We start from the raw sequence: 24,853 nt of genomic DNA, 5'->3' as shown, positions 1-24,853 counted from the left end.
GGACAAGGGAGGAAGGAAACTTCAAGGACTTCAAACAGAATTTTCTATAAACTTCTCCTACTTGAAAGTGGGCCCCAGGTTTAAATAGTGGACCCTATGACCCAAATCTTAAGTACACATCCGGGCCTGTGGATACTACAAAAGAAAGACTACTGTGTTGTTCTGCTTCCAATAGGACTGCTACCTTGCTTTCCATCTACTTTCTGCCTCCTACCTTACTTGCTTAGAAGGAAGAATGGACCTCAACATTCATCCCAGTGACTATAAGGGTCAGCTCCTGTTATGAGCAAAGGGGACAAAACAAGCTCCAGAGCCTTTATACAACTGCACTGTTGTCCTGCTGCCTGGACCTACAACTGGACATGCCAATTCTCTTACTTCAAATTAACATAAACAAGATGACTTCATGATCCCAAGAACTCCATAGTGAAATTCAGGGTGTTTAATTTACAAGCAAGTGCATTATGGCAGTTGTAGGCTTGATTTAACCAAACTTCCAGATATTATTTTGTAAAAGTGTATAAATGTGAAAAGGAAATCCCAAGGGCTCCATCACAACTCCCAGTGTCCGAGGGTATATGAACCAGGCCAGGTTTAGCCTTGTCATAACACAAACACCTAACGGATAATCTTTGGCTGTGGCTTGGTCCAGTGGCCCGGTCCAGTAGCCCAGTCTTTGGCTGGCTTATCGGCAATAGGTATGGACAACCCCTTCCAGTATCCTGCAAAGATGCTGACACTAGGTAGCGTCTTAAGCGGTACAAAAGGGGGGTGGTGATGGACGGAGCATCTGAATCAATCAAACACTCACACCCAGTCAAAAGATCTGGGTTTAATCCATCACCGTTCTTTAGCCCACTCTGCCACCCCAGTTCAGACATGGCTATATGCAAATCAGTCTGACCCTGTGCCTCATGGGAACAGTCCAGCCCGAACTGCCAAGCCATGTCTTCCCTGGACCGGAAACAAGCTTCCGAGGACCGGTTTCTGGCATTCCAGCCGTCTTCAGCCCGGCTTGCTTGAATCCAGTGGCAAAGTGAGCAAGGGACTCACGTCTGAGCATACCCAGCCATACTTGTGGCGGCCAAAAGCGGTACAAAAGAGGGTGGTGATGGACGGAGCATCTGAATCAATCAAACACTCACACCCAGTCAAAAGATCTGGGTTTAATCCATCACCGTTCTTTAGCCCACTCTGCCACCCCAGTTCAGACATGGCTATATGCAAATCAGTCTGACCCTGTGCCTCATGGGAACAGTCCAGCCCGAACTGCCAAGCCATGTCTTCCCTGGACCGGAAACAAGCTTCCGAGGACCGGTTTCAGGCATTCCAGCCGTCTTCCGCCCGGCTTGCTTGAATCCAGTGGCAAAGTGAGCAAGGGACTCACGTCTGAGCATACCCTGCCACACTTGTGGCATCCAAAAGCGGTACAAAAGGGGGTGGTGATGGACGGAGCATCTGAATCAATCAAACACTCACACCCAGTCAAAAGATCTGGGTTTAATCCATCACCGTTCTTTAGCCCACTCTGCCACCCCAGTTCAGACATGGCTATATGCAAATCTGTCTGACCCTGTGCCTCATGGGAACAGTCCAGCCCAAACTGCCAAGCCATGTCTTCCCTGGACCGGAAACAAGCTTCCGAGGACCGGTTTCTGGGATTCCAGCCGTGAAGGCACAACTGGGGATGACATGGGCCTTCCTGAAACTGAAGACTGCCAGTAGAAGACTACAGAGGAAGACCCACATGAGAGCAAGCAAATAGCAAGAATCCAGGAAAGAACTGACTAAATGAGTCAGCAGCACAAGAACAAGATGCCAGGACTGCTAGAAGCATTGTTATGTAAGGTATAAATAACCTTCCCTCCCCACTCCTTTTATTGGCCAAGGAAACGGAAATACACAGGAACCCATCTTGGATTGTGACAGGAGCTACAGGTTCCAATTCAGTGGCGGTCATTTTGAATTAGGATCAAGTTTACTCCTCCAAAAAGTCATATCCAAATGAATTCTATGAGTAGAAAGGAAGAGGAACATGGAGGTGTTTACTTCGTCCTCCAGCAAGGACACCATCCACCTTCAGAGAGAAGAAAAGAAGTGAGAACAGCATCGTCTGGCAGGCCTCCTGAATGTAAAATTCAAATGGGAGTGGGCGGCCCTCTGGCTCCTCACAAGCCTCCCTGACCTTAACACTAATTGGGGCGGGCAGGAAATAGGGAGGAGTGCAACAAACCTTGCATTCTGGGACTTGCAGTCCTGTTTTCCTCATTTCCAGTGTGGAAAGCAAAGATGCTTTGACTGGATAAAGCACCTGGGAACTTGAGAGCTGAGCTGCCTCCCTGTATCCTTGGTGACACTTTGTTGTCTGGTAGCATGAATGACACATCAGCATGCCTCTGTAATTCTGCACACCTGTGACCAACTACAACCGCTGCGTTAAATTTCAACACCAGTCTGCGGTTTGCTGTGGCCCTTCCCCCGAACCCTTTCAGGTGGATGATTGTAAACAAATAACAAGCCGTCCTGTCCACGCCCCCACCACCCTGCCTTCTTTTTAGTGATCCGAGGTGCAAGTATGCCCGCCAGGCAGAAACCCGATTGTTTATCAGCAAGTGGGGATTTTGCATTGGATTTGCTGTTTTTGAGGAGCGACGTAGTGAGATGCGTTTTGTTTTCCTTGTCTTCGCTGTTAATCCGCGTCGTGAGGTAACAACAACTGCTCCGTCATCGGGTTTGTTTAACTAAGGTGGAGTCTCCCACACGGATATTTCTGCATATTGCGGCGAACAAAAGGGATATAAAAAGAAAACGCACAAATCACTCTCTCAGGTAACAGCTCCGTGCGCACAGGTGACCGCTCCGCCCTGAGCGAGGTCTCGCATCCCCCGCGCAGGTAAAGGCGCCCACGCCCCCCATTGTCACCGGCTGTCATCCGGACACTTTTGTGAGCAGAAGACAGAGGCGAGGAATGTGGCCGGGCCTGCGCCGCCGCTAGATCGGATTACGGCAGGTGGGAGATGGGTCCCGGGGACAAGTAGCGGAAGCGCTCGTTACAAACACACACAGTGATGCTTCTTCCTCTGAATGAATGAGTGAAGCGCCGTGTGCTCTTCTTTAACGACATTTGCGGGGTTGGACAGCGCTGCGCAGGGAGCATGGAGCCCCGAGTGAACGGACACTTTTCGGGCCGTCAGGTGAGAGGCCTGCTTTCTATCTACAGGGCAGAGAGAGCTTACGGTGATCAAGCCCGAGCATTTACGAGGGAGTGTGTACTGCCATCTGTTTCCTAGCATCTGATCAGCAACTTAAGAGACCTTCTCTCAGTACTTCACTCAGGTTGCGCTCTCCTTAGCGCCCTGATATCCACACGGATGAATGCGGTGCTGCATTAATAAATAAATAAAGTAAATGGGCGGCTTTTCCTGAATAAGTACGGACCCGTAGTATATATATCTACCTGACAGAGGGCAGCGCTTAACCTATTATGCTCAGTAGGTACACTTTTGAATAATCTTGACCGTTACATGCATAAGGCGAACCCCCCATAATAATATAACAACGTACCCGTCTCTGACTCCGTAGGTACACACCTGCATATTACCCCCTACCCTCATTGATTAGATTACTGCTGGAGTCAGGGTCGTAGCCTGGTCAGATACATTGGGGGGCTTCAGATCTTCCAACAATCACGCTGGCATATAATATTAAAATACATTATAAACATGAGCATGAGAAGGGTTAAAGGGCCAGTGGAAAGGCAGAGGTTTGCGAATTGGTAGGGGTCCTAAGAGAGAGAAAACTCATTATTTTGCAAAATAACCAACATTGTTCAAGACTTACAAAACAGAGAGGGAAATGTGTGTGTGCAATTTTCTCTGTGTGTAGGTACAAATTCCTGTTGAAATCCGACAGAAATCTCAATATACCTGACTGAAAGCAACTGTACTCAACTACTTAGCAATACATATATTTATTCGGGGGTGTAACACCCCGCCCCATTAGAAGCTGTGCCCCTGAATGGAGTAGATATTCACTTCCTTTTATGGAAGTGACCTATTGACCCTTTTGAACCACATTAATGCAACAATGCTATTTTTCTGCTCTCTATCCATTATTTGATATACATGTTATTTTGCATTTCGATGAAGATACATGAACATGTTTTGGTCATTTTGCTTTTAATAAACTCATACCCATAACTTTACAATAAGATTGTACTTTTGTATGGATATCATCTGCCATATGTGAAACACTGTACATCATATCCTATTTTTTTTCTTTATATGGTTTCCTTTTCCTTCTTTTTATCCTTTTGATTTTCAAAAGAAAAACCCCATAAAATGCTTGAAAAGAAAGAAGATAGACTATGGCAGGAATCCCAGGCACTCCTTACCATATTTTCCATGAATCCCTCATTTTGCATTACGCCACCACTCATAGGTATCCATATAGACAGTGCTGTCGTTGGAAAAATATACTCCAGAACAGGGCATGATGTGCACAGGAAAGGGGGTGGAGTCACAAGAGATGGAGCTTTAAAAGCAGAGTCTGACAGTCAACATATATGTTTATTTAAAAATATATCTGTTGCAAATAAATTGGCTACTTTGTTCACAAAGAGGCTGCATTTTAAAATACCTTACAGGGTTAAGACACCTGCTGCAGAGATCTTTGTTTAACCAGTCATTCTGAGGGGATTATAATAGCGGGTGCCTAACTCGGATAGTTAATGCAGTTCTGGGAGAGTTCAGTGTTTTGTCTAATTTCAGTTTTGATTCATAAAGTAGCATAGGGTTTGGTGTTAATGTGCCTGCTGCAAAGCACATCTTGTAACATGCCGGTCACAGTATTTGTATTTTATGTAAATAGGTTAGTAGGCTATTGCTTTTGAAACTGAGAACATTCTGTTACTTTGGTTTATAAGTTGCAATACTTTTAAGTGGTCGTCACCTACCCAGTCGGTCTTTAGACAGACTTCTTTTCGTCTCTCCTCATTGTCTCGTCCCTAGCTCCTATCCCCTCTCCCCCGAATTCTCTCCCCTGTCCTTTGTGCCCTTTGACTAAGCACTCCTTCTCCCCTTGTTGGGGAAATATCCAATATTTATACTTTGGAGTCTCAGCGAACCCGCTGAGTGAGTCCACTGCACCAAGGGAGCCACTCACACTTGAGGTATGGTATGGCACCCCTTGCCAAAGCACTCCCTCTCCCCTTTCTGGGGAAGGATCCAGTATGTAGGCCTTGGAGTCTCAGAGACCTCTCTGAGAGAGTCGACTGCGCAAAGGGAGCCTCTCGTAACAGAGATAGGGAAGTGATACCATTTCTCCACGGATCACAGCATACTGGATTTTGGACGTTTGCCTTGACTCGTCTACCGGTTTGTGTACCCGTCACCCTTCCCCTCCTCTCCCCATGCTGTATCTCTCACCCTACCCTCCTCTTTCCCGCCTTCATTATCTGTCTACTTCCCCTGCTCCAACCCCCCCTCCCCGAATCTCTCACCTTGCCTGCTTTTCCCCTTACGTATTTGTGCTTATTGTTTATCTTGACCTTACAAGTAACTATGATCTGATGCACATGTAAAGCGCTCTGATACCTCCGGGTCTAGCCAGCGATATATAAAACATTTGAAAATAAAATTAAAATAAAGGTGCTGCATGCTAACTGTTAAGTCATGGGTTTAGATCCTGATTGTTTTTCTTCTCAATCTGTTGTTTTTCTAAGATCGCAAAGAATGGTGCCTCTGGGAATTAAGTTTTGTTAGTACAGACAACCTCAATCACTGGTACCTTTTTTATCCTGTCTCATACACATGTATACATTTTGCATTCTTATAGTGCGCACATTCCCTGACATAGGGTGGTTTAACAAAGTCAAAAATCTGCCTCCAAGTCATACTTTCTCTAAAGTACTTGGAAAGTGATAAGTTATGTGCCTTTGTTTTCTTCCATTGCATTGGCATGTAGGTGTTTGCCTCCATATGGCTCCCAACCATTATGATACTTGAACAAAAGAAGGACTGATAGTCCTTTAAATCAGGTCTTTGTGCCCGGCTGGCAGTGACCTTAACAAAGACCCTTCGCAGACTGCAGGTTGCTGCACTGTATTGACTGCAGGCAATGTACAGGCTCTGCTGAATTGTGTTCTGGTATCGGAAAATGACACCAGAACAAATACAGCATATTTCTCCGGGTCAGCAGGGTCCCAGTGTGATTTCCCACCCCTAGACTCAAGCACTGCATACAAGTATGGAATGTCAAAAATAGGAATGTGCTTTGTTACTGTATTATTTACAATATGATTCTTTATTGTGTCTTTACCGCCTACCATGAAATTTTATTTTGGTAAATGCAACCAATTAGGACACACATTGTTTAAGAACTAAAATATTTTTTGAAAAAAAAAGGGGACCCCTACTAATCTAACATTTGCTACATGTAGGGAATGACATTAGTTTTGAGAAAAAAGAGAGAACTGTAGCAAATGAATTATAGCTAATATGCCATATCCTATGGGGTGGACTTTAGTATCAATACGTTACATATAATATCATGAAAACACTGGTAATCATTACATTTTGTAAAAATATATATTCTGTTTATTTCCATTTTTCCTATTTTGTTTTCATTTGATTATATTCAATTTCAAAATTTCATATTAAATCAAGTCAACACAACTTAACATTAAATAACAAACATTACAAGAACAAATGATAATGTTGGTATGAGGGACTAGAGAGGTTGGCAATGCGGTGGGTTGGAGCACTTGTATGCGCGTTTCGGCCACTACCTTCATCAGGAGACCGTCATGTGCAACAAAACAATAAAGAACAACAACACTGCAAAGAATAATGAAAAATATATCAAAGATACAATAATATACATTATAATAAAACAGTGTACATATCTACATTAAATCCACCTCTAGGCACGGTCATTTATAAACAGATTAATGTCTAATGATAAGACAATTTACATGTGTAATATGCAGCTAGTAATTTGTTTAACCTAATTTACATTGATTCTTACATTTAAAACATCTTTATTTGTGTTGTAGCGGCTGATACAGTTTCTATATTGGATATATTATTTGTTTTTATCTAGGACAACGTTTTTATTGTAAACATGGACTTGGCTAGAGATATTAAAAACAACAGCATAATCTCAATATATTAGAGCCCTAATAGAATAGATTAGCTGAGATTTATTTATATAGATAGTCAAGAAGTTGACATAAAGAGAAAAAAGATGGGAAAACACGATGGGAAAAAAACAGGAAAAACTCTGGGTTCAAGATTGCAGAAAAGTTCTTATATGACAATTCCCTAATTTGATTGGAAAACTTTTATCGAAGCAAAGACATCTTTGTCTGGTTTTTCAGAGAAATTAGGCTAAATCACCCTGGATTAGTCTAAAACATATTTGGTTTATTTATCCAAGTATGTATGGGATTTCAGCCGTTAGACATTGTGTCTAACTCCCTAAATATATTAGATTAGATTAACAGTCTAAAGAAATCATGATGGCCTAGATAAGTTCCTAAATTCCAAAAATTGCATATACATTCAAATGAAAAAAGGTAGTCATAGGAATTTTGACCAGTTTTTAATGATGAAATGAGACTGCATGTTAGTACGCTTCTGGTGTACTCGAGTACGACGTTAGGGCTGCTGGAACAACCGTCAATTTCTGTCGGTCTTTGGATGGAAATTTCTATATAAATAAACAATATATAGACGTGTTCTAACCTCATGGTTCATAACTTTTAGAAAATAGATTGTTCATATTATATTGCATGGCAGAGTGTATACCTACAATAAATCATGATTATCTTAAGCGAATGGATTCGTCTGGCTTTGTGTCGGTTCTATAGTAGAGATAGGTTTTTGAACTAACCAGCCAATTCACATTCCATTGGAACACTGATTATGCAGGTCCTACACAAAAATTGGATATAAAGATGTTGCTATCAATCTTTATTAATTATATAATGAACTAGAGGGATAAGATGACATAAGTTGCATTTTAGAGGTTAGTGTTTTGGCGCATATACCTTTTATAATAGACGATTCTCAAAGGAAAGGAACTTTTTTTCTTTTATAATTCCTTAGCATACGCCATTGGTTGTGGGAGCCATCGCCGAGAAAGTGGCGTGCTCCAACCCACCGCATTGCCAACCTCTCTAGTCCCTCATACCAACTTGTCATTTGTTCTTGTAATGTTTGTTATTTAATGTTAATTTGTGTTGACTTGATTTAATATGAAATTTTGAAATTGAATATAATCAAATGAAAACAAAATAGGAAAAATATAAATAAACAGAATATATATTTTTACAAAATTTAATGATTACCGATGTTTTCATGATATTATATGTAACATATTGATACTAAAGTCCACCCCATAGGATATGGCATATTAGCTATAATTCATTTGCTACAGTTCTCTCTTTTTTCTCAAAATTAAGAACTAAAATATGCAGCACCACCCATCTTTACCCCACTGCCACCCATTTCCATAAATGGAGATTGAGACAATTGCAGCTATAATGGGGAGTGGCTTTGGTGTGCCAGAGATGGCTACATGGTCAGCAAAGTTTTATCTGGTTTAACATCCCCTGCCTTGGCCCCAGGCCTGTGGCAGACGAAGGAGGCAGTAGTTACTACCTCGGACAGATAGCTCCCCAAACTGGTCTGTCTTAGATCTTGGTTGCCAGGAGGCAAAGCCAATACTGGTGTTAGCTTGCGCTGCTTCAAAAGTTATATTGAGAGCTGATGAAACTGTGTCAGAAGGCTCAGGTGATTAAGATGTGTTTAACTCTGTAAGCACAGGCTTACGTCTGTCAGGTCTACTCCCATATCATCCTTCTAAGGTCAATAAAATATGTACCACTGAGTTAGGTAATCATAAACATCTATAATCTGTCAACAGTGTTTAAAGTCCTCCTTAGGGATGAGCATGTGCTCTACAAGCACACCTGTTATGATTCATACTGTCACGCTGTGAGGTTGCATATGTGTTAAGATCATTTAATCTTCTATTATAATTTTTTTTGCTTTTTCCTTGCTTTGCTACTAGCATGCTCCTAAACTGTCCCGTGCTTTAAACATCTGTTTCTTGATACTTTTGTTTGTTTCTTCAATGTAAAGTCAACAAAACAAGTGTACAAGCTGCTTCTCTAATCCCATTTAAGCCTTCTATTTTGTGTTGTATTATGCTGTTATGAAAATGTAATTGCGTGGAGCATTGAATAATAAATAATAATGTTCTTTATTGATTGGTTAAAAAAAAACATTTACAATTTACGACATGACAAAAATTAATAGAAATGACTGTGATAAACTTTTTTAAAAACAATTAATTTAAAATGACTTAAGATTCGGGGGGGGGCCAATAGGATCTAATAATGTTCTGGTACAGTACATAAATCTCGGTTACTTGCAGTCTCTGATTTGGATGTTGTGTTTGTTAACACTACCGCTCTGCTATAATGGGGAGACTTTGGGTTGGAGAGTGGCTTTAAGGAGTTTTAATGCTTTATGGCCAAATTTCGAAGGCCCAATGTTTAGCTTGATGTTGTCAGGGTCGAGAGCAGCCATTATTGCCTGGCGGCAAGATCGAACTCCCAACATGATACATTGGCCTCGCAACAGTGACCGTCTGGCTGTAAACAGTGCAGGGCATGCGCAGACGATATGTTTCATTGATTCTGAATGGTAGCCACTCAATCTGCATTTTGTGCTACTTCCCGGCCGCCGCCATTCCGGGAGGTTCTACAGAAAGGGTCATTCTCCCATCCTCAGTGCTAAAAACTTGCATTTCCAATAAAGTGCGTATGTGCTTGACAAGTGGAGTGGCTGAACACCCACTTTAAACTGAGAGGTCGGATATAAACAAGTTGAAGAGAAGTGGGGCCAATACGCACCCTTATTTGACGCCGGTTTCAGTTTGGATTTTCCTGGAGACATGGCAGCCTTCCCCTAGCTTAATTCTTATCCATGTTTCCGTGTGGAGTTGAATTATTGCCTGAAGAAGAGGCTGTGGAATGCCCCACGATTTTAGTTTCTGCCATAACAGGCCCCGATATATTTACAACAAGGGGTGGTGAGGGACAGAGTCTCTGAATTAAGCAGAAAGCTCTCACCCAGTCAAAAGATCAGGGCTAGATCCAACACCGTTTTTTAGCTCACTGCACCATCCCAGTTTCAGAACCTGGCTGTATGCAAATTAGTCTGTTCCTGTCCCAGTGCATGATGGGAACAGGGCAAACCAAACTACAAAAGCCAATTCTTACACTGGGAAGGAAACAAGCTCCCGGGGACCGGTTTCTGGCATTACAGCCGTCTTCGGCCCGGTTTGCTTGAATCCTGATGGTGCAATGAGCAAGGGTCTCACATCTGAGAATACCCTTCCACGCTTAGGGTGGACAAAAATATTTACAACAAGGGGTGGTGAGGGACAGAGTCTCTGAATTAAGCAGAAAGCTCTCACCCAGTCAAAAGATCAGGGCTAGATCCAACACCGTTTTTTAGCTCACTGCACCATCCCAGTTTCAGAACCTGGCTGTATGCAAATTAGTCTGTTCCTGTCCCAGTGCATGATGGGAACAGGGCAAACCAAACTACAAAAGCCAATTCTTACACTGGGAAGGAAACAAGCTCCCGGGGACCGGTTTCTGGCATTACAGCCGTCTTCGGCCCGGTTTGCTTGAATCCTGATGGTGCAATGAGCAAGGGTCTCACATCTGAGAATACCCTTCCACGCTTAGGGTGGACAAAAATATTTACAACAAGGGGTGGTGAGGGACAGAGTCTCTGAATTAAGCAGAAAGCTCTCACCCAGTCAAAAGATCAGGGCTAGATCCAACACCGTTTTTTAGCTCACTGCACCATCCCAGTTTCAGAACCTGGCTGTATGCAAATTAGTCTGTTCCTGTCCCAGTGCATGATGGGAACAGGGCAAACCAAACTACAAAAGCCAATTCTTACACTGGGAAGGAAACAAGCTCCCGGGGACCGGTTTCTGGCATTACAGCCGTCTTCGGCCCGGTTTGCTTGAATCCTGATGGTGCAATGAGCAAGGGTCTCACATCTGAGAATACCCTTCCACGCTTAGGGTGGACAAAAATATTTACAACAAGGGGTGGTGAGGGACAGAGTCTCTGAATTAAGCAGAAAGCTCTCACCCAGTCAAAAGATCAGGGCTAGATCCAACACCGTTTTTTAGCTCACTGCACCATCCCAGTTTCAGAACCTGGCTGTATGCAAATTAGTCTGTTCCTGTCCCAGTGCATGATGGGAACAGGGCAAACCAAACTACAAAAGCCAATTCTTACACTGGGAAGGAAACAAGCTCCCGGGGACCGGTTTCTGGCATTACAGCCGTCTTCGGCCCGGTTTGCTTGAATCCTGATGGTGCAATGAGCAAGGGTCTCACATCTGAGAATACCCTTCCACGCTTAGGGTGGACAAAAATATATATTTACAACAAGGGGTGGTGAGGGACAGAGTCTCTGAATTAAGCAGAAAGCTCTCACCCAGTCAAAAGATCAGGGCTAGATCCAACACCGTTTTTTAGCTCACTGCACCATCCCAGTTTCAGAACCTGGCTGTATGCAAATTAGTCTGTTCCTGTCCCAGTGCATGATGGGAACAGGGCAAACCAAACTACAAAAGACAATTCTTACACTGGGAAGGAAACAAGCTCCCGGGGACCGGTTTCTGGCATTACAGCCGTCTTCGGCCCGGTTTGCTTGAATCCTGATGGTGCAATGAGCAAGGGTCTCACATCTGAGAATACCCTTCCACGCTTAGGGTGGACAAAAATATTTACAACAAGGGGTGGGGAGGGACAGAGTCTCTGAATTAAGCAGAAAGCTCTCACCCAGTCAAAAGATCAGGGCTAGATCCAACACCGTTTTTTAGCTCACTGCACCATCCCAGTTTCAGAACCTGGCTGTATGCAAATTAGTCTGTTCCTGTCCCAGTGCATGATGGGAACAGGGCAAACCAAACTACAAAAGCCAATTCTTACACTGGGAAGGAAACAAGCTCCCGGGGACCGGTTTCTTGCATTACAGCCGTCTTCGGCCCGGTTTGCTTGAATCCTGATGGTGCAATGAGCAAGGGTCTCACATCTGAGAATACCCTTCCACGCTTAGGGTGGACAAAAATATTTACAACAAGGGGTGGTGAGGGACAGAGTCTCTGAATTAAGCAGAAAGCTCTCACCCAGTCAAAAGATCAGGGCTAGATCCAACACCGTTTTTTAGCTCACTGCACCATCCCAGTTTCAGAACCTGGCTGTATGCAAATTAGTCTGTTCCTGTCCCAGTGCATGATGGGAACAGGGCAAACCAAACTACAAAAGCCAATTCTTACACTGGGAAGGAAACAAGCTCCCGGGGACCGGTTTCTGGCATTACAGCCGTCTTCGGCCCGGTTTGCTTGAATCCTGATGGTGCAATGAGCAAGGGTCTCACATCTGAGAATACCCTTCCACGCTTAGGGTGGACAAAAATATATATTTACAACAAGGGGTGGTGAGGGACAGAGTCTCTGAATTAAGCAGAAAGCTCTCACCCAGTCAAAAGATCAGGGCTAGATCCAACACCGTTTTTTAGCTCACTGCACCATCCCAGTTTCAGAACCTGGCTGTATGCAAATTAGTCTGTTCCTGTCCCAGTGCATGATGGGAACAGGGCAAACCAAACTACAAAAGCCAATTCTTACACTGGGAAGGAAACAAGCTCCCGGGGACCGGTTTCTGGCATTACAGCCGTCTTCGGCCCGGTTTGCTTGAATCCTGATGGTGCAATGAGCAAGGGTCTCACATCTGAGAATACCCTTCCACGCTTAGGGTGGACAAAAATATTTACAACAAGGGGTGGTGAGGGACAGAGTCTCTGAATTAAGCAGAAAGCTCTCACCCAGTCAAAAGATCAGGGCTAGATCCAACACCGTTTTTTAGCTCACTGCACCATCCCAGTTTCAGAACCTGGCTGTATGCAAATTAGTCTGTTCCTGTCCCAGTGCATGATGGGAACAGGGCAAACCAAACTACAAAAGCCAATTCTTACACTGGGAAGGAAACAAGCTCCCGGGGACCGGTTTCTGGCATTACAGCCGTCTTCGGCCCGGTTTGCTTGAATCCTGATGGTGCAATGAGCAAGGGTCTCACATCTGAGAATACCCTTCCACGCTTAGGGTGGACAAAAATATTTACAACAAGGGGTGGTGAGGGACAGAGTCTCTGAATTAAGCAGAAAGCTCTCACCCAGTCAAAAGATCAGGGCTAGATCCAACACCGTTTTTTAGCTCACTGCACCATCCCAGTTTCAGAACCTGGCTGTATGCAAATTAGTCTGTTCCTGTCCCAGTGCATGATGGGAACAGGGCAAACCAAACTACAAAAGCCAATTCTTACACTGGGAAGGAAACAAGCTCCCGGGGACCGGTTTCTGGCATTACAGCCGTCTGAGGTTCTGAGCTGGGATGGGGCAGTGAGATAAATAACGGTGATGGATCAAGCCCTGATCTTTGGACTGGGTAAGAGTGGTCTGTTTAACTCAGACACTCTGTTCATCACCACCCCCTTTTCTAAATCGTTTTTGGCCACTATAGGTGTGGCAGGGTATACTCAGACATGAGTCCCTTTCTCACTGCTCCATCAGGATTCAAGCAAGCCGGGCCGAAGAAGGCTGAAATGCCAGAAACCGGTCCCCGGTAGCTTGTCTCCTTTCTGGTGAAGAATTGGCTTGGTAGTTTAGTCTGCCCTGTTCCCATGATGCACTGGGCCAGGGACAGACTGATTTGCATATAGCCAGGTTCTGAGCTGGGATGGGGCAGTGAGATAAATAACGGTGATGGATCAAGCCCTGATCTTTGGACTGGGTAAGAGTGGTCTGTTTAACTCAGACACTCTGTTCATCACCACCCCCTTTTCTAAATCATAACAGGCCCCGAGGCACACAGTCGGAGGCTGCTTTGAAGTCTACAAAGCAGCAGTGCAGCTGGATATGTTGGCAGGTGGCTTTATCCATCAAGACGGTTTGCGTTAGCAAATTGGTTGTGGTACTGGTGTTAGCCACAAAGCCTGTCTGGTTAAAAGGAAGGCGTGCGGTTGATTCGGTCCAAGCCTGTAGCTCCTCCAATAGAATATTTGCAAAGTACTTGGACTCCACATCAAGAAGCGCTACCATTCGGTCATTTTTTGGCTTATTTCTCTTCCCGCCTTTGTAGATTGGGTGGGTGACTGCACCTCGCCAGGATTCTGGGACCGTGTTGTTTAAACTGCAGTAGAGAAATAAAGGGGTCAAGTATTCTGACCATAGGCTGATGTCGGATTTAAACATAGCTTGAGGGAAGCCGTTCGGGCCAGGGGCTCCATCGGCTCTGGCTTTCCTTATGAAGCTTGAGATCTTATTTTTTAAGGCATCCGGCGACACCGGTGGCTCTAGTGAAGTATCACTCCGTTTCATTAGTTCCTTGTGTGTCAGATCTTCAGATGGAATAACTACAGGCCAAGCCCGCCTCGAACTCTCCAGTCCCGGAAGAGATCTCGTAGGGTTGACAGGGCCGGCAGAGTCGTTGCAAGCTTCGTTTATGTTGGTGGCTCTGAACTGAAGAGATAAAAACTTACACTAAACTGCTTCCCTAATGTTTGCGCTACCATATCCACTTGCACTTTGTTTACTCCTATTTACGAGAGACCAGAATTGCTTCGGATTAGGATTTTTACTTTCGTGAATAAACTTCATCCCGAATTGATCCGATGCCGCTAGTTTTTCCTTTTGTGTGGCGATTCTGAAGGCGGTTTGAGCTTGCTTATAAATATTGAAATAGGTTTTGTTGCTGGGGATCTTTCTTGATTGACGGAGTGCTTGATCCCTCTCAGTTCTTAATTTCCTTGTGGCTTTTGAGATGTGGAATTGAGAAATTTGGTTTCTCTGGCCCCTCCTTATTGGAAGTTCATTGAGAAGGAGATTTGTAAGAGAGGTCACCCCACTGACAACATGTGTATTTAGCGCTAAAGAATTTTGTAATAAGGCTCTGCTTTTTGCCGTCAGGGATAGGGCTGAGGAATCTGACCACTTTATCTGCTGTAAGTCCTCTGTATGACTGCCTGAATGAGGGTGGGCCAGTTCTTGGTGATATGGGTTGCTGGTGGAGAGTGTTATTATTTGTGCCCGGTGGTCGCTCTCTCCTTGTGGAGCAATTTTATAGTTCTTGATCCAGGGCAGTATTTCTCTGCTCCCTAGGGTAAAATCCAAAAAAGAAAGGGATCTTCCATCTGACCGGGTCCATGCGGGAGGGATGTCAGAACAAAAGCGCCCATTCAGTAAGGTAAATCCTAAGCTGTTAAACTGCATTACCACATATTCACCCAATGTTGATGATTTATTTCCAACAGGAATTGACTGGGGTGCAAAATGTGGGGGAATACTGGGGGGTTCTGGTCCTGGATCGTCGGGCAAGGTTGCAATAAAGATTAGTGTTGAAATCACCTGAAATTATACTTGATGTACTGCCATACTTGCCAACTAGGTCACAGATGGAGTTGATCAGGCTATCCATTTTGGATTTTTTCTTAGTATTACAGGGGGATATATAAGCGTTGAGAATGAGCAGTCCGTGAGTGAACTTCCAAGGATTATTCCAGAAAGCCAATCCTCTTCAAATTTAATCTGTTCGATACGTTTGGATATTTTTGTTGATACATAGATCGAGAGACCGCCACTTGGTCTACCGAACTTGGATTGCCTGGTGGCAGGAATCATAAACTCCAGATAGCCCACTATTGGGATACTTTCTCCTGCCCATATCTCCTGTAAAAGGAATATGTCGTATTCTTTTGAAAAATCCAAGATGGCGGGAGATTGTTTTTCCAGGCCAAATCCATTGATGTTCCAGGAGCATATCGTCAGACTATGGTTAGTGGTGGTTCAATCGGTCTGGTTTCTAGATAGAATCCCCGGCAGCCATAACCAGTCTGCTTCACCAAGGTTTCGTTGGTCAATTGCTTGCTCAGTGGTTCCAGTTGGAGAGCTGCCTCTTGCGGACCTCAATACCGAATAGGGGGTTGAGGAGGAGCTAGAAGTGTCTGCATGGATGTTTTCCAATATTGAGGGATAACGAGGGGCACTTGGTATTGTTATTATTATTCCCCAGGTTTTAAATTGTTCGATTTTCGTCAGGACCAAATCCGGGGTTGCCGGTGATTCCAGTGTTACTTGTGTAGCTTCGCCCGTGTTGGAACCGATGAATGGAACAAATATGATAGCGATTATATCTCGTGATTGTAGATGATTTAGATCTGGTAGGGTTTTGAAAAGTTTCAATATATTCCCTCGGCTAAGGAGGTCGTGGGGGCCCCTTGAAGTAAATCCATTACTGGCTGTTTTTGCTTTAGTTTTTCCTCTGGGTGCTTTCTTGAATCTGTGGGTATGGTCAATGATAAAAGGGGAAATTCCTTATAGTTGGTGTTTAAGGAATGTGGGAGACAACTTTTGTTTGTGGGCACCAACTTGCGACAGCTTGCTGGGTTGGTGACATGCTCACAACATGATTCTATAGCTGTGCTCTGTGTACATAATTTGTTCTCCTCGACAATAAGAAGATGAGGGAAACTGGTTTCCTGGGCTGGCGTGTGAATAGTTTCAAGACTATGTTGCTCTGCTTCCGATACAGGGTGCTCGAAAAATGGTTGTATAGAACTATAATTTACTTGTATGGATGGCAAGAGAGGGTTTCCCGGAGCTTGAGGTAGCACTGACAGCTGAGTGGTCCCAGTTGAGGGATCTGTCTGGGTGGGCAACTGGTTTAATAATAGTTATGTACTTGTCAGATCTTCTTTCAAAAATGCCGATGCAGCCGATGGAACATTTCCTAGAAGTGCTGCGTCGCTTCTGGGAGAGTTGCTTATATTTGAATTTGTTATACCAATTTTTAATTTATTCTGGCTTTTTCGTTGTCTTTTCTTTTCCCTTTTTGACAAACGATGTAAATTATGATTTCTAGATGTTTCAATGGTGGGTAGTTTAACTACTACTTATTCTGTGGTGTTTGATAAGGATGGACTGGAGTGGACTTTCGGGCAGGGTGACTCATGTGCCTGGCTTAAGGCCTGAGTTGAAGAGACTAACGAATTGGACTCCAAGGGTTTCTTTATTTCCGTTTGGATGGCTGAAAGGAATTGGGGCAAAGATGAGAAGGAGTCAATTATAGGGGAGCAACAACACACTGATTGTACCAGTTGAGTTTGGGCTTGAGCTTTTTTGATAAGGGCGTTAAGCGCCTCCAATTTTTGATCGATCCCAGCAGTGTACACCGCGAGTGTGTTTAGCAGGTGCACCTGCATGCCCATCTTGTCTGAGTGATATGTTAGTGCCGCTGACGTTGTTTGAAAGGTTTGCAATAATTGGGACCATAGATTATTAAGGTTAGCCGAAAGAAAACTTTCGGGTTCTTTTGATTCAGTATTAAAAAACGATAAGTCCAGAGAGTTATTGATTGTGTTAATGTTTGAGCCCTATCGGATTACCTTTTGATCGGCTTCTTCTCCTTGATTTTCGTGGAGCATTGCGTACCTCAAAACATGCAGAGTTAGAATGATTGCGAATTAGTAACAGTCAATACAGGACGTGGAAGCAAGGTCATGTTGTATCAATAGAAATAGAACGTGACCTCTTTTAGCAAGAATTATACCTAACAGAATTATTACATACAAATAATGGCAGTGGTTTCAAGAAAATAGCCAGCACCTCCGTTAGGTTTGCAACCGTAACCCTACTCAGTCTTAGGGCGAGCTCAATGTAAACACTGTGCCACCAACAGTGTTACCCAGTGCATGGAGAACAGCACAACAAACAGTTCCAACTGACTGTTTAGTCAGCAAAACATTTTATTTCAAAATTTGCAGTCAACGAACAAAAATTATAACATTATAATCTACTTGAGAGATGTTATTATTAAACACTAGCCTGCGGATAAAAGGATCAATGTAGAGGGCAAATAGGAGAGGGGAGCAGGGACACCCCTGAAATATCAGTTTTCTGATGTCCGGGTTATCTAAGGTTTCTGGCCCAGTAGGGCCAACTCAGCCTTTTCTTCTTCAGAAGGTGAGAACATCCGGCAGAGGGTCACTATATTACACCTGATTTATCTACGACAAAAAATGCTACATCCAGTATAGGGAGGTAATTATTACTGGTAAGTCTAGTGTAAGTATGATTGTATATTTTATGTGGAGCTAAGGAATGCAAATATACACTTACCCTATTATGTAGAAGATGCAAATATTTTTGTAGCTCTATATCCTCAAACTCACTATAGTGACATACAACCGCACATGGGGCCAAACAGTTAGGCAAAATTATCATCTATTATTTGAGTGCCTAAGATTACTTAGGGCCTTGTATAGACCATGGTGGATGGACCTCTGGTTCTCCATGGGTGACCTCTGGCACCCTGGCAAACGAAAATTTGCTGTATTTAGAGATCCTTGCCTGCATGTGAAGGGAGCCGCTGTCACAACAGTTCCCTTCACAGCACGAAATATTTGCTAAGCGGGTGCCTTGTTTAAAGCACCTGTTCTGTAAACTTTTTAGTTCAGTGAAAAAAAATTCCTTAAGTGAGTCACAGGTCTACGGGTTACCGCCAGTTGAGAAAGTGAACATTTTGCCAGTGTAACATTGCGGATCCCCTAAACAAAGTGGGGAATCACACACAGGTTAGGCAGAGTGGAACAACTGTCTCTTTATGCCGAACCCTAAATAAGGCCCTTATGGCATTATGTATGGTGTGGTGGTCAGAGTAAAGGCAAACAAGGCTGCAGATGACTCAAACGTTCACCACCCTGTCTTTTTTTCTGCACTCCAAATTGAGAGATGTCTGAAGTCCCTGCACACATCTCTTTACATTTGCAGGAGCCACCGCCATGGCTGTTTCTGTCTACTTCTTTTATTTCCTGCTTGCCTGTTCCCAGTACCAATCGAGTTTTTATTAATCACCACTGCGTCCGCTTCACGGGCAGCGCGCACATAACTTTTAATTACACAGGCGCCGCGCTTCATGTTTCAGCACGGCACCTGCTTTCATGTTTCTGCCTCAGCGTATGATGGTGCCTTTTATTTTGTCCCCACGGTGTCCACTTCATGGGCCACCAAGCTCAAAACACATGGGTAAAAGACATTGTAATTTACAACACCAATAGCTCTAACTCTCACATATGTGAGACCTATTGCATTGCAAAGGCTTGTGTTTCCTATATGCGGCAATAGAATGTTGGTGTGCACACTTTTCTTGCCTGTGTGCGCAACTGGGTGATAAGATGTGCAACAAGGTAAGTCGACCAGCTACTATTTAAAGGTAATTAACAAGCATTGGTACTGCCAATAAGTCTTGCTTTTAATTTAAAGTTACTTTTTAGTCACTGATTGGTTTAAGCACTGAATAAGTAATCACACATGCACCTTGTCAATCATCCTTGCACTTGTGCATCCATAAATCACTCATTCATTCCTGCATTCACCAACTTACCCAACCACAATACAGCACATGCCGAAGTTGAACCACATTTGCAAGACAAATTGAAAGAATAAAATAAAAAAATTAAAAATGCTATTGCCTAACAATAGCAGACATATGCTTGCAATAACAAAGTTAAACAAAGCAGCTAATTTCTTGCCCTCTGTTTGTGCCTTCTCTGCTCATTTCTTGCCCTCTGTTTGGGCCTTCTATGCATGTTTCTTACCCTCTTTTTGCATTTTCAGCTCAATTCTTGCCCTCTGTTTTTACATTTTCTGCTCAATTCTTGCCTTCTGTTTGTGTCTGCTCTGCTTGTTTCGTGCTCAATTTTTGCCTTTCTACTCATTTCTTGCCCTCTTTTGCTTTTTCTGCTCGCTTCTTGCCCTGCCGTTTCCCTCCTCCCACCACCCTGCGCCTCTCCCCCCCCAGGATACCTTTACTGGCAGAGTTCAGAAATAAACTCCAGTCCTGGCTTTTTGATGGAGACCTTGCATCCCAGCACCCTTAGGGGTGACAGTCCTGCACTCTACAAATGCTGAATGAGTGATTGATTTAAATAAAGTTACTTTAAAAAAGGTTATGATTGTTTAAAACATGTTGATTTGCAAAGTTTCTAAAGGAATGGTTGAATACAATATGTATTTATCTTTGCCTCCTAATTTTCATTCTCCACTGGCCTGAGGATATTGTAAAGGGGTGGGTGGGGGTGCAGTCATCTAGCTGAAGGCACTGTGGTACATCTCCTTTTTAGAAAGGACTATCTGATTCTACAATGACCTAGCTGAAATGCCCCAGAGGGTGACATTGTCACTTCTCCAGAATGCAAAGACAATGAGATGATGGGCGGAGTGCTGAAACTTTTCAGACACACACTCACCCCCAGTCACAGATCTTGGTTGAATTCATCATCATTCTTTAGCTCACTTCACCACCTCAGTTCAGACCCAGCTATACGCAAATCAGTCTGACGCTGTGCACATGGGAATAGTCCAGCCCGAACTGCCTAGCCAGGTCTTCCCTTAACCGGAAACAAGCATCCTGGGACCTGTTTCTGGGTAACACCCTTCTTCAGCCAGGCTAGCTTGAATCCAGTTGCAAAGTGGGCAAGGGACCCACCTCTGGCCATACCCTGCCAAATTAAGGCAAACAAAGCAAACACAAGGAGATGATGGACAGAGCGCTGAAGCTTTTCAGACACTCATCCCCAGCCACAGATCTGGGTTAAATCCATCATCATTCTTTAGCTCACTTCGCCACCTCAGTTCAGACCCAGCAATATGCAAATCAGTCTTGACCCTGTGCCTCATGGGAACAGTCAAGCCCGAACTGCCAAGCCAGGTTTTCTCTGAACCAGAAACAAGCACCTTGGGACCAGTTTCTGGGTAACACCCTTCATCAGTCAGGCTAGCTTGAATCCAGTGGCAAATACAAGGAGATGTTGGACAGAGTGCTAAAACTTTTCAGACGCTCACCCCCAGTCAGTTTCAGCGCTCCATCCATCATCTCCTTCTGTTTGCTTTGATCGCCCTAAGTTGGCAGGGTATGCTCAGACGTGGGTACCTTGCTCACTTTGCCACTGGATTCAAACTAGCCTGGCTGATGAAGGGCACCTACTCTCTGCTAAGACTAAAATGTTTGCCCTATTTCTTCAGCTTTTGCCTTGTCATGTGTATTCTGTTGGCAATAACCTTTTGCACTACTAAAAGATGTGAAAAGGGCACTCACGTGTTCCTAATCTGTCCGGGCCCCACAAACCCTAGAACTGACCCTGCTTCTGTGTATATAATCGCTGCTTAAGTGTCAACAGCACACACTGCAGAGCTCCTGGTAGTTTAGAGAAGTGCTCTTTGGAATGAAAAATGAACATATTCAGCAGTTTGAGGCGGGGACACGAATGTGAATGGCAGCTTGCAGTAGGGAGCATTTTTAGGAGTTTCTGCAGATATAACTGACTAACAATAACAGCGGAAGGTGCTGCACTGGATGAAACCAGCTTACAAACAGTAAAAGCACATGTGAAGCCATAGCTGAAGCCAGTGATGCCACACAGTGGAAAGAAAGAGAAGAACTGGAGAAATCAAGAGGTGGCCTGTTGGGAGGCAGTGATGTAAGGTGCAGCACGCTGGTGTAGAGCGTTTAACAAGTCACTGCAGAGGTGAATGAACAATGAAAATAGCAGATGCTGCTGAACTGAGACCAACCAGCCTGCAGACTGATAATGCCTCAGATAAGCACGTGTGACACCACAGCCAGACAGAGAAGGAGAAAAGAAAAGGTGAAGGAGCCAGAGGTCTGTGGACGTGGCAAATGGGACTGGGGCTGCAGAGAAAGCTCTGGGCATTCTCTCCTGCTGTTTAACGACTGCCCTACCTCTATTTAAGCGACCTCCATTGGCATTTCTAAAGATGAAAAACATGTCTTTAAAAATGCATTTGGAAGCTTAAAAGCATCACCATCAGCCCCACTTCAGAGGCTCCAGTGAAGTATTTACTGTAGTGGAATCCTTTGTAGTGCGAGTTGATTGTAGGTGTCTGTGCGGAGGGAAACCTAGGTGTGTGCGCAGTTTAGTGTGAACCATGGATACAATATCAAAAGAAAAAGATTTTCTATACCTAACTCCACAAATGTACATGGTCATTACATATATCTTCAAGGTACTGTGGAGGTAGGAATAGTAAATCTATACTTCCCTATATGCACTTTCCTTTCGATATTTGTCCCTAGATATTCTGTCTTCGATGTTCTGGTGCCGCAATATTCTGGGGGGTACTTATGCGGTAATGCAATCCTCTGCATCTGTGTCTTCTGAAAAATGACCAATGATTTCGCCAAGTGAACTCTGGCCAGTCAGGCTTGGCAGCCTGAGTAGAAAGTAGAAATGCCATAAACTCCTGTTGGCCTTGAGAGTGATAGGAAGGAGTTTAATTCAGATATAACACTTATATTGGATCCAATAAAGGGATGTCAATTGATTAGGATCCCCTGGGTTATATTAACTCTACCTGGAAAATGGACGTCAGTGGAAAACAAGAATATCGCAGTTTTGCAAGGCAACAGTTGCTTCTGAACAGAACCAGTAATTAGATGAGGAAGACCCTATTCATGTCATGGCAGATGTACAAGGCCACTGGAATTATGAAGCGGAGGAGAGGAGAGTATGCATCAAGGTTTGCTAAATTACATGTCAAGAAAAGGTAAATGTAAATAAAAAAAAATTGATACTTGTATAGCGCACTACTCACCCGCAAGGGTCTCAAGGCGCTTGTACGAATACCGCTGTGGAACCCATCCTGGCTTTCCCTGTGAGGTGTCCACTCCTGGGCACCCCCAAGGTGGAGGCCAGGCATCCTTAGCATTGTGGGGGCCGCTGTGGAGATTAAGCAAGCTATTGCCCAGAGTTGCAGAGTGGGACTCAATGATTGGAATAGGCACCGAGGTGAGAATTATCAGGTCGGTGGAATTTTGAGTCCAAGACCCGCCGAGGCGGGGAATAGAACCCTGGTCCCGGCTAGACCTCTGCATCATTATTACAATGTTAACCCTATCTGGGAAAATACTTCAGCTCAGTACCCTCGACACCCAAATACAGCAATAAGCGACAGAAAGATGACCAGTTAACCATTGCAAAAGGCCTTCCATTGTGCAGCAGCATTTTTAGTAACCTTTGATCCATTTAAGCTAGAAGCAACATTTTGTTTTTAAAATCTGCAGATAATACAGCAGACAACGGATTATGGTGCAAATCTATAATTATGCGGAAGATGCAGTGGCTGCAAAAATCACATTATTCCAGTGGCCCTAGGTAAGTGAGGCCCAATTAAAAAAGCGTTTCTGTTCTTCAAAGACTGGAAGTCTAGTTGGCAGGTATATGGCGTAGGTTCTCCAATTAAAAATAATTGATATACGTGGAGCCTGCTACTTAGTCCATTAGGTACTGGACTGTTGTCTTTCATCCATGGCTTGAAGTCCTAAAGAGAAGCCACCATCATAATTACAGATTCTACCAGGAACAGTTCCTGGAACTCATAGATGCAGGAACCACTAAGCAGTGGAAAATTCAGAATGACAAGCGTCGCTAGTAACTAGTGCTCCAAGTACCAGATCTGAGGTGGAAAGCCGACGTATAACTTGAATGTCCAGCCTACACTCTGTGATAACAGAACACATTCTCTAATATGTCACTATGTAAAAAATTATATTTACAGTGTAAACAATAGTCAGAAAAATTGAAAAACTAGACAAAAACCATATTAGTAATCATCATACAAACGTAACAATAATTTAAAAAAAATGGTAATTGTAATAAAATGCTGCTTTTTGCATGATCACACTCATTTGTTTTGACTTTTTACCTGCCATAGCAGCCTAACTGGACAGTTTTAAAACTGCCATTTCAACTGTCTAAATCACCCTTTTGCTAGGCCAACATTGCTTTTAAATAGTAATAAGTGACACCTAAAATAGGTCTTACCAGCCCTACTACTGCCACTGCAACCTGGAAGAGCAGTTTTAAAACGGCTAGTTCGACTTTGCCATTTACACCAATGGCAAAGCCGCCAAATTCCCTTAACAATATAGATGTCTCCCATAAGGCTCGCCTATTAAGCTCTAAGGCAGAGAGCTGTATTTTGTTAAGTAGGACATATGCTTTTCATATGTCCTAACAGCAAAGCTTCTAAATTGTAATTTTTGCTGTGGAAAAGATAGTAGCCCTGTTGGCTAACAGTGTTACCAGCTGACCCCTTTCCCCTAACATCTGAATGGGTCTTCCAAAATGGATACTTCAAGGTATCACATTAATCATGGTATTAAACCTGACTCAATGTAGTCAATTTAGTGAATCTGGCGAGGGATTAGACAGATTTCAGAAGATACAAAAATGGAACAACTCAACTCTACACACAAAACAATTGTATGTGGCGCACCTCTCAATAAATCAAATGCCCACCCGTGTTGCTTGTATCAAGTATAATGAGCATCTAGCTCTCTTAGTGTGCCTTTCCACTGCCTCCGTTGTCCCCAAGGGGTGATCACTTTTGCTCACAAACAAAAATTCTACCCACTGTGGATAGCACCACCATACAACGATAGTAGAAATGTCAATGGATTTAGAAAAAAATGTGTCCATCCAGTGTCAAATTGCTTTTAGTCTTCTTTATTCAAAATTCCATCGGGCAGCCAACGCGTTTCGTTCAAAAGAACTTCGTCAGGGCTGTAAAAACATTTAAAAATACGTATATAATATATACAAAAATTTTGTCATTCAATCCTAATATATACAATAACACAGAAGAGAATTACTTTGAACACTAATCTCTAATTCATCAAGA

General features: G+C 43.6%; 1 protein-coding gene across 1 annotated transcript in view; it reads left to right on the top strand.

Moving 5' to 3' along the window:
* Window positions 1-2,622: 2,622 nt before the first annotated feature.
* The window catches only part of CAPN13 (calpain 13), a 493,752-nt gene continuing 471,521 nt past the window's right edge, over window positions 2,623-24,853 (top strand). The window contains exon 1 of the mRNA XM_086925977.1: window positions 2,623-2,706. Coding sequence (XP_086782103.1) covers window positions 2,662-2,706 — 45 coding nt within the window. The 5' untranslated portion in view covers window positions 2,623-2,661. The remainder of the gene's footprint in view (window positions 2,707-24,853) is intronic.

This window comes from Lissotriton vulgaris, chromosome 6, assembly GCF_964263255.1.
Source record: "Lissotriton vulgaris chromosome 6, aLisVul1.2, whole genome shotgun sequence".
NCBI classification, from domain to species: domain Eukaryota; kingdom Metazoa; phylum Chordata; class Amphibia; order Caudata; family Salamandridae; genus Lissotriton; species Lissotriton vulgaris.
The sequence above is the reverse complement of the archived record's forward strand: the minus strand, read 5'-3'. Positions and strand labels throughout refer to the sequence as shown.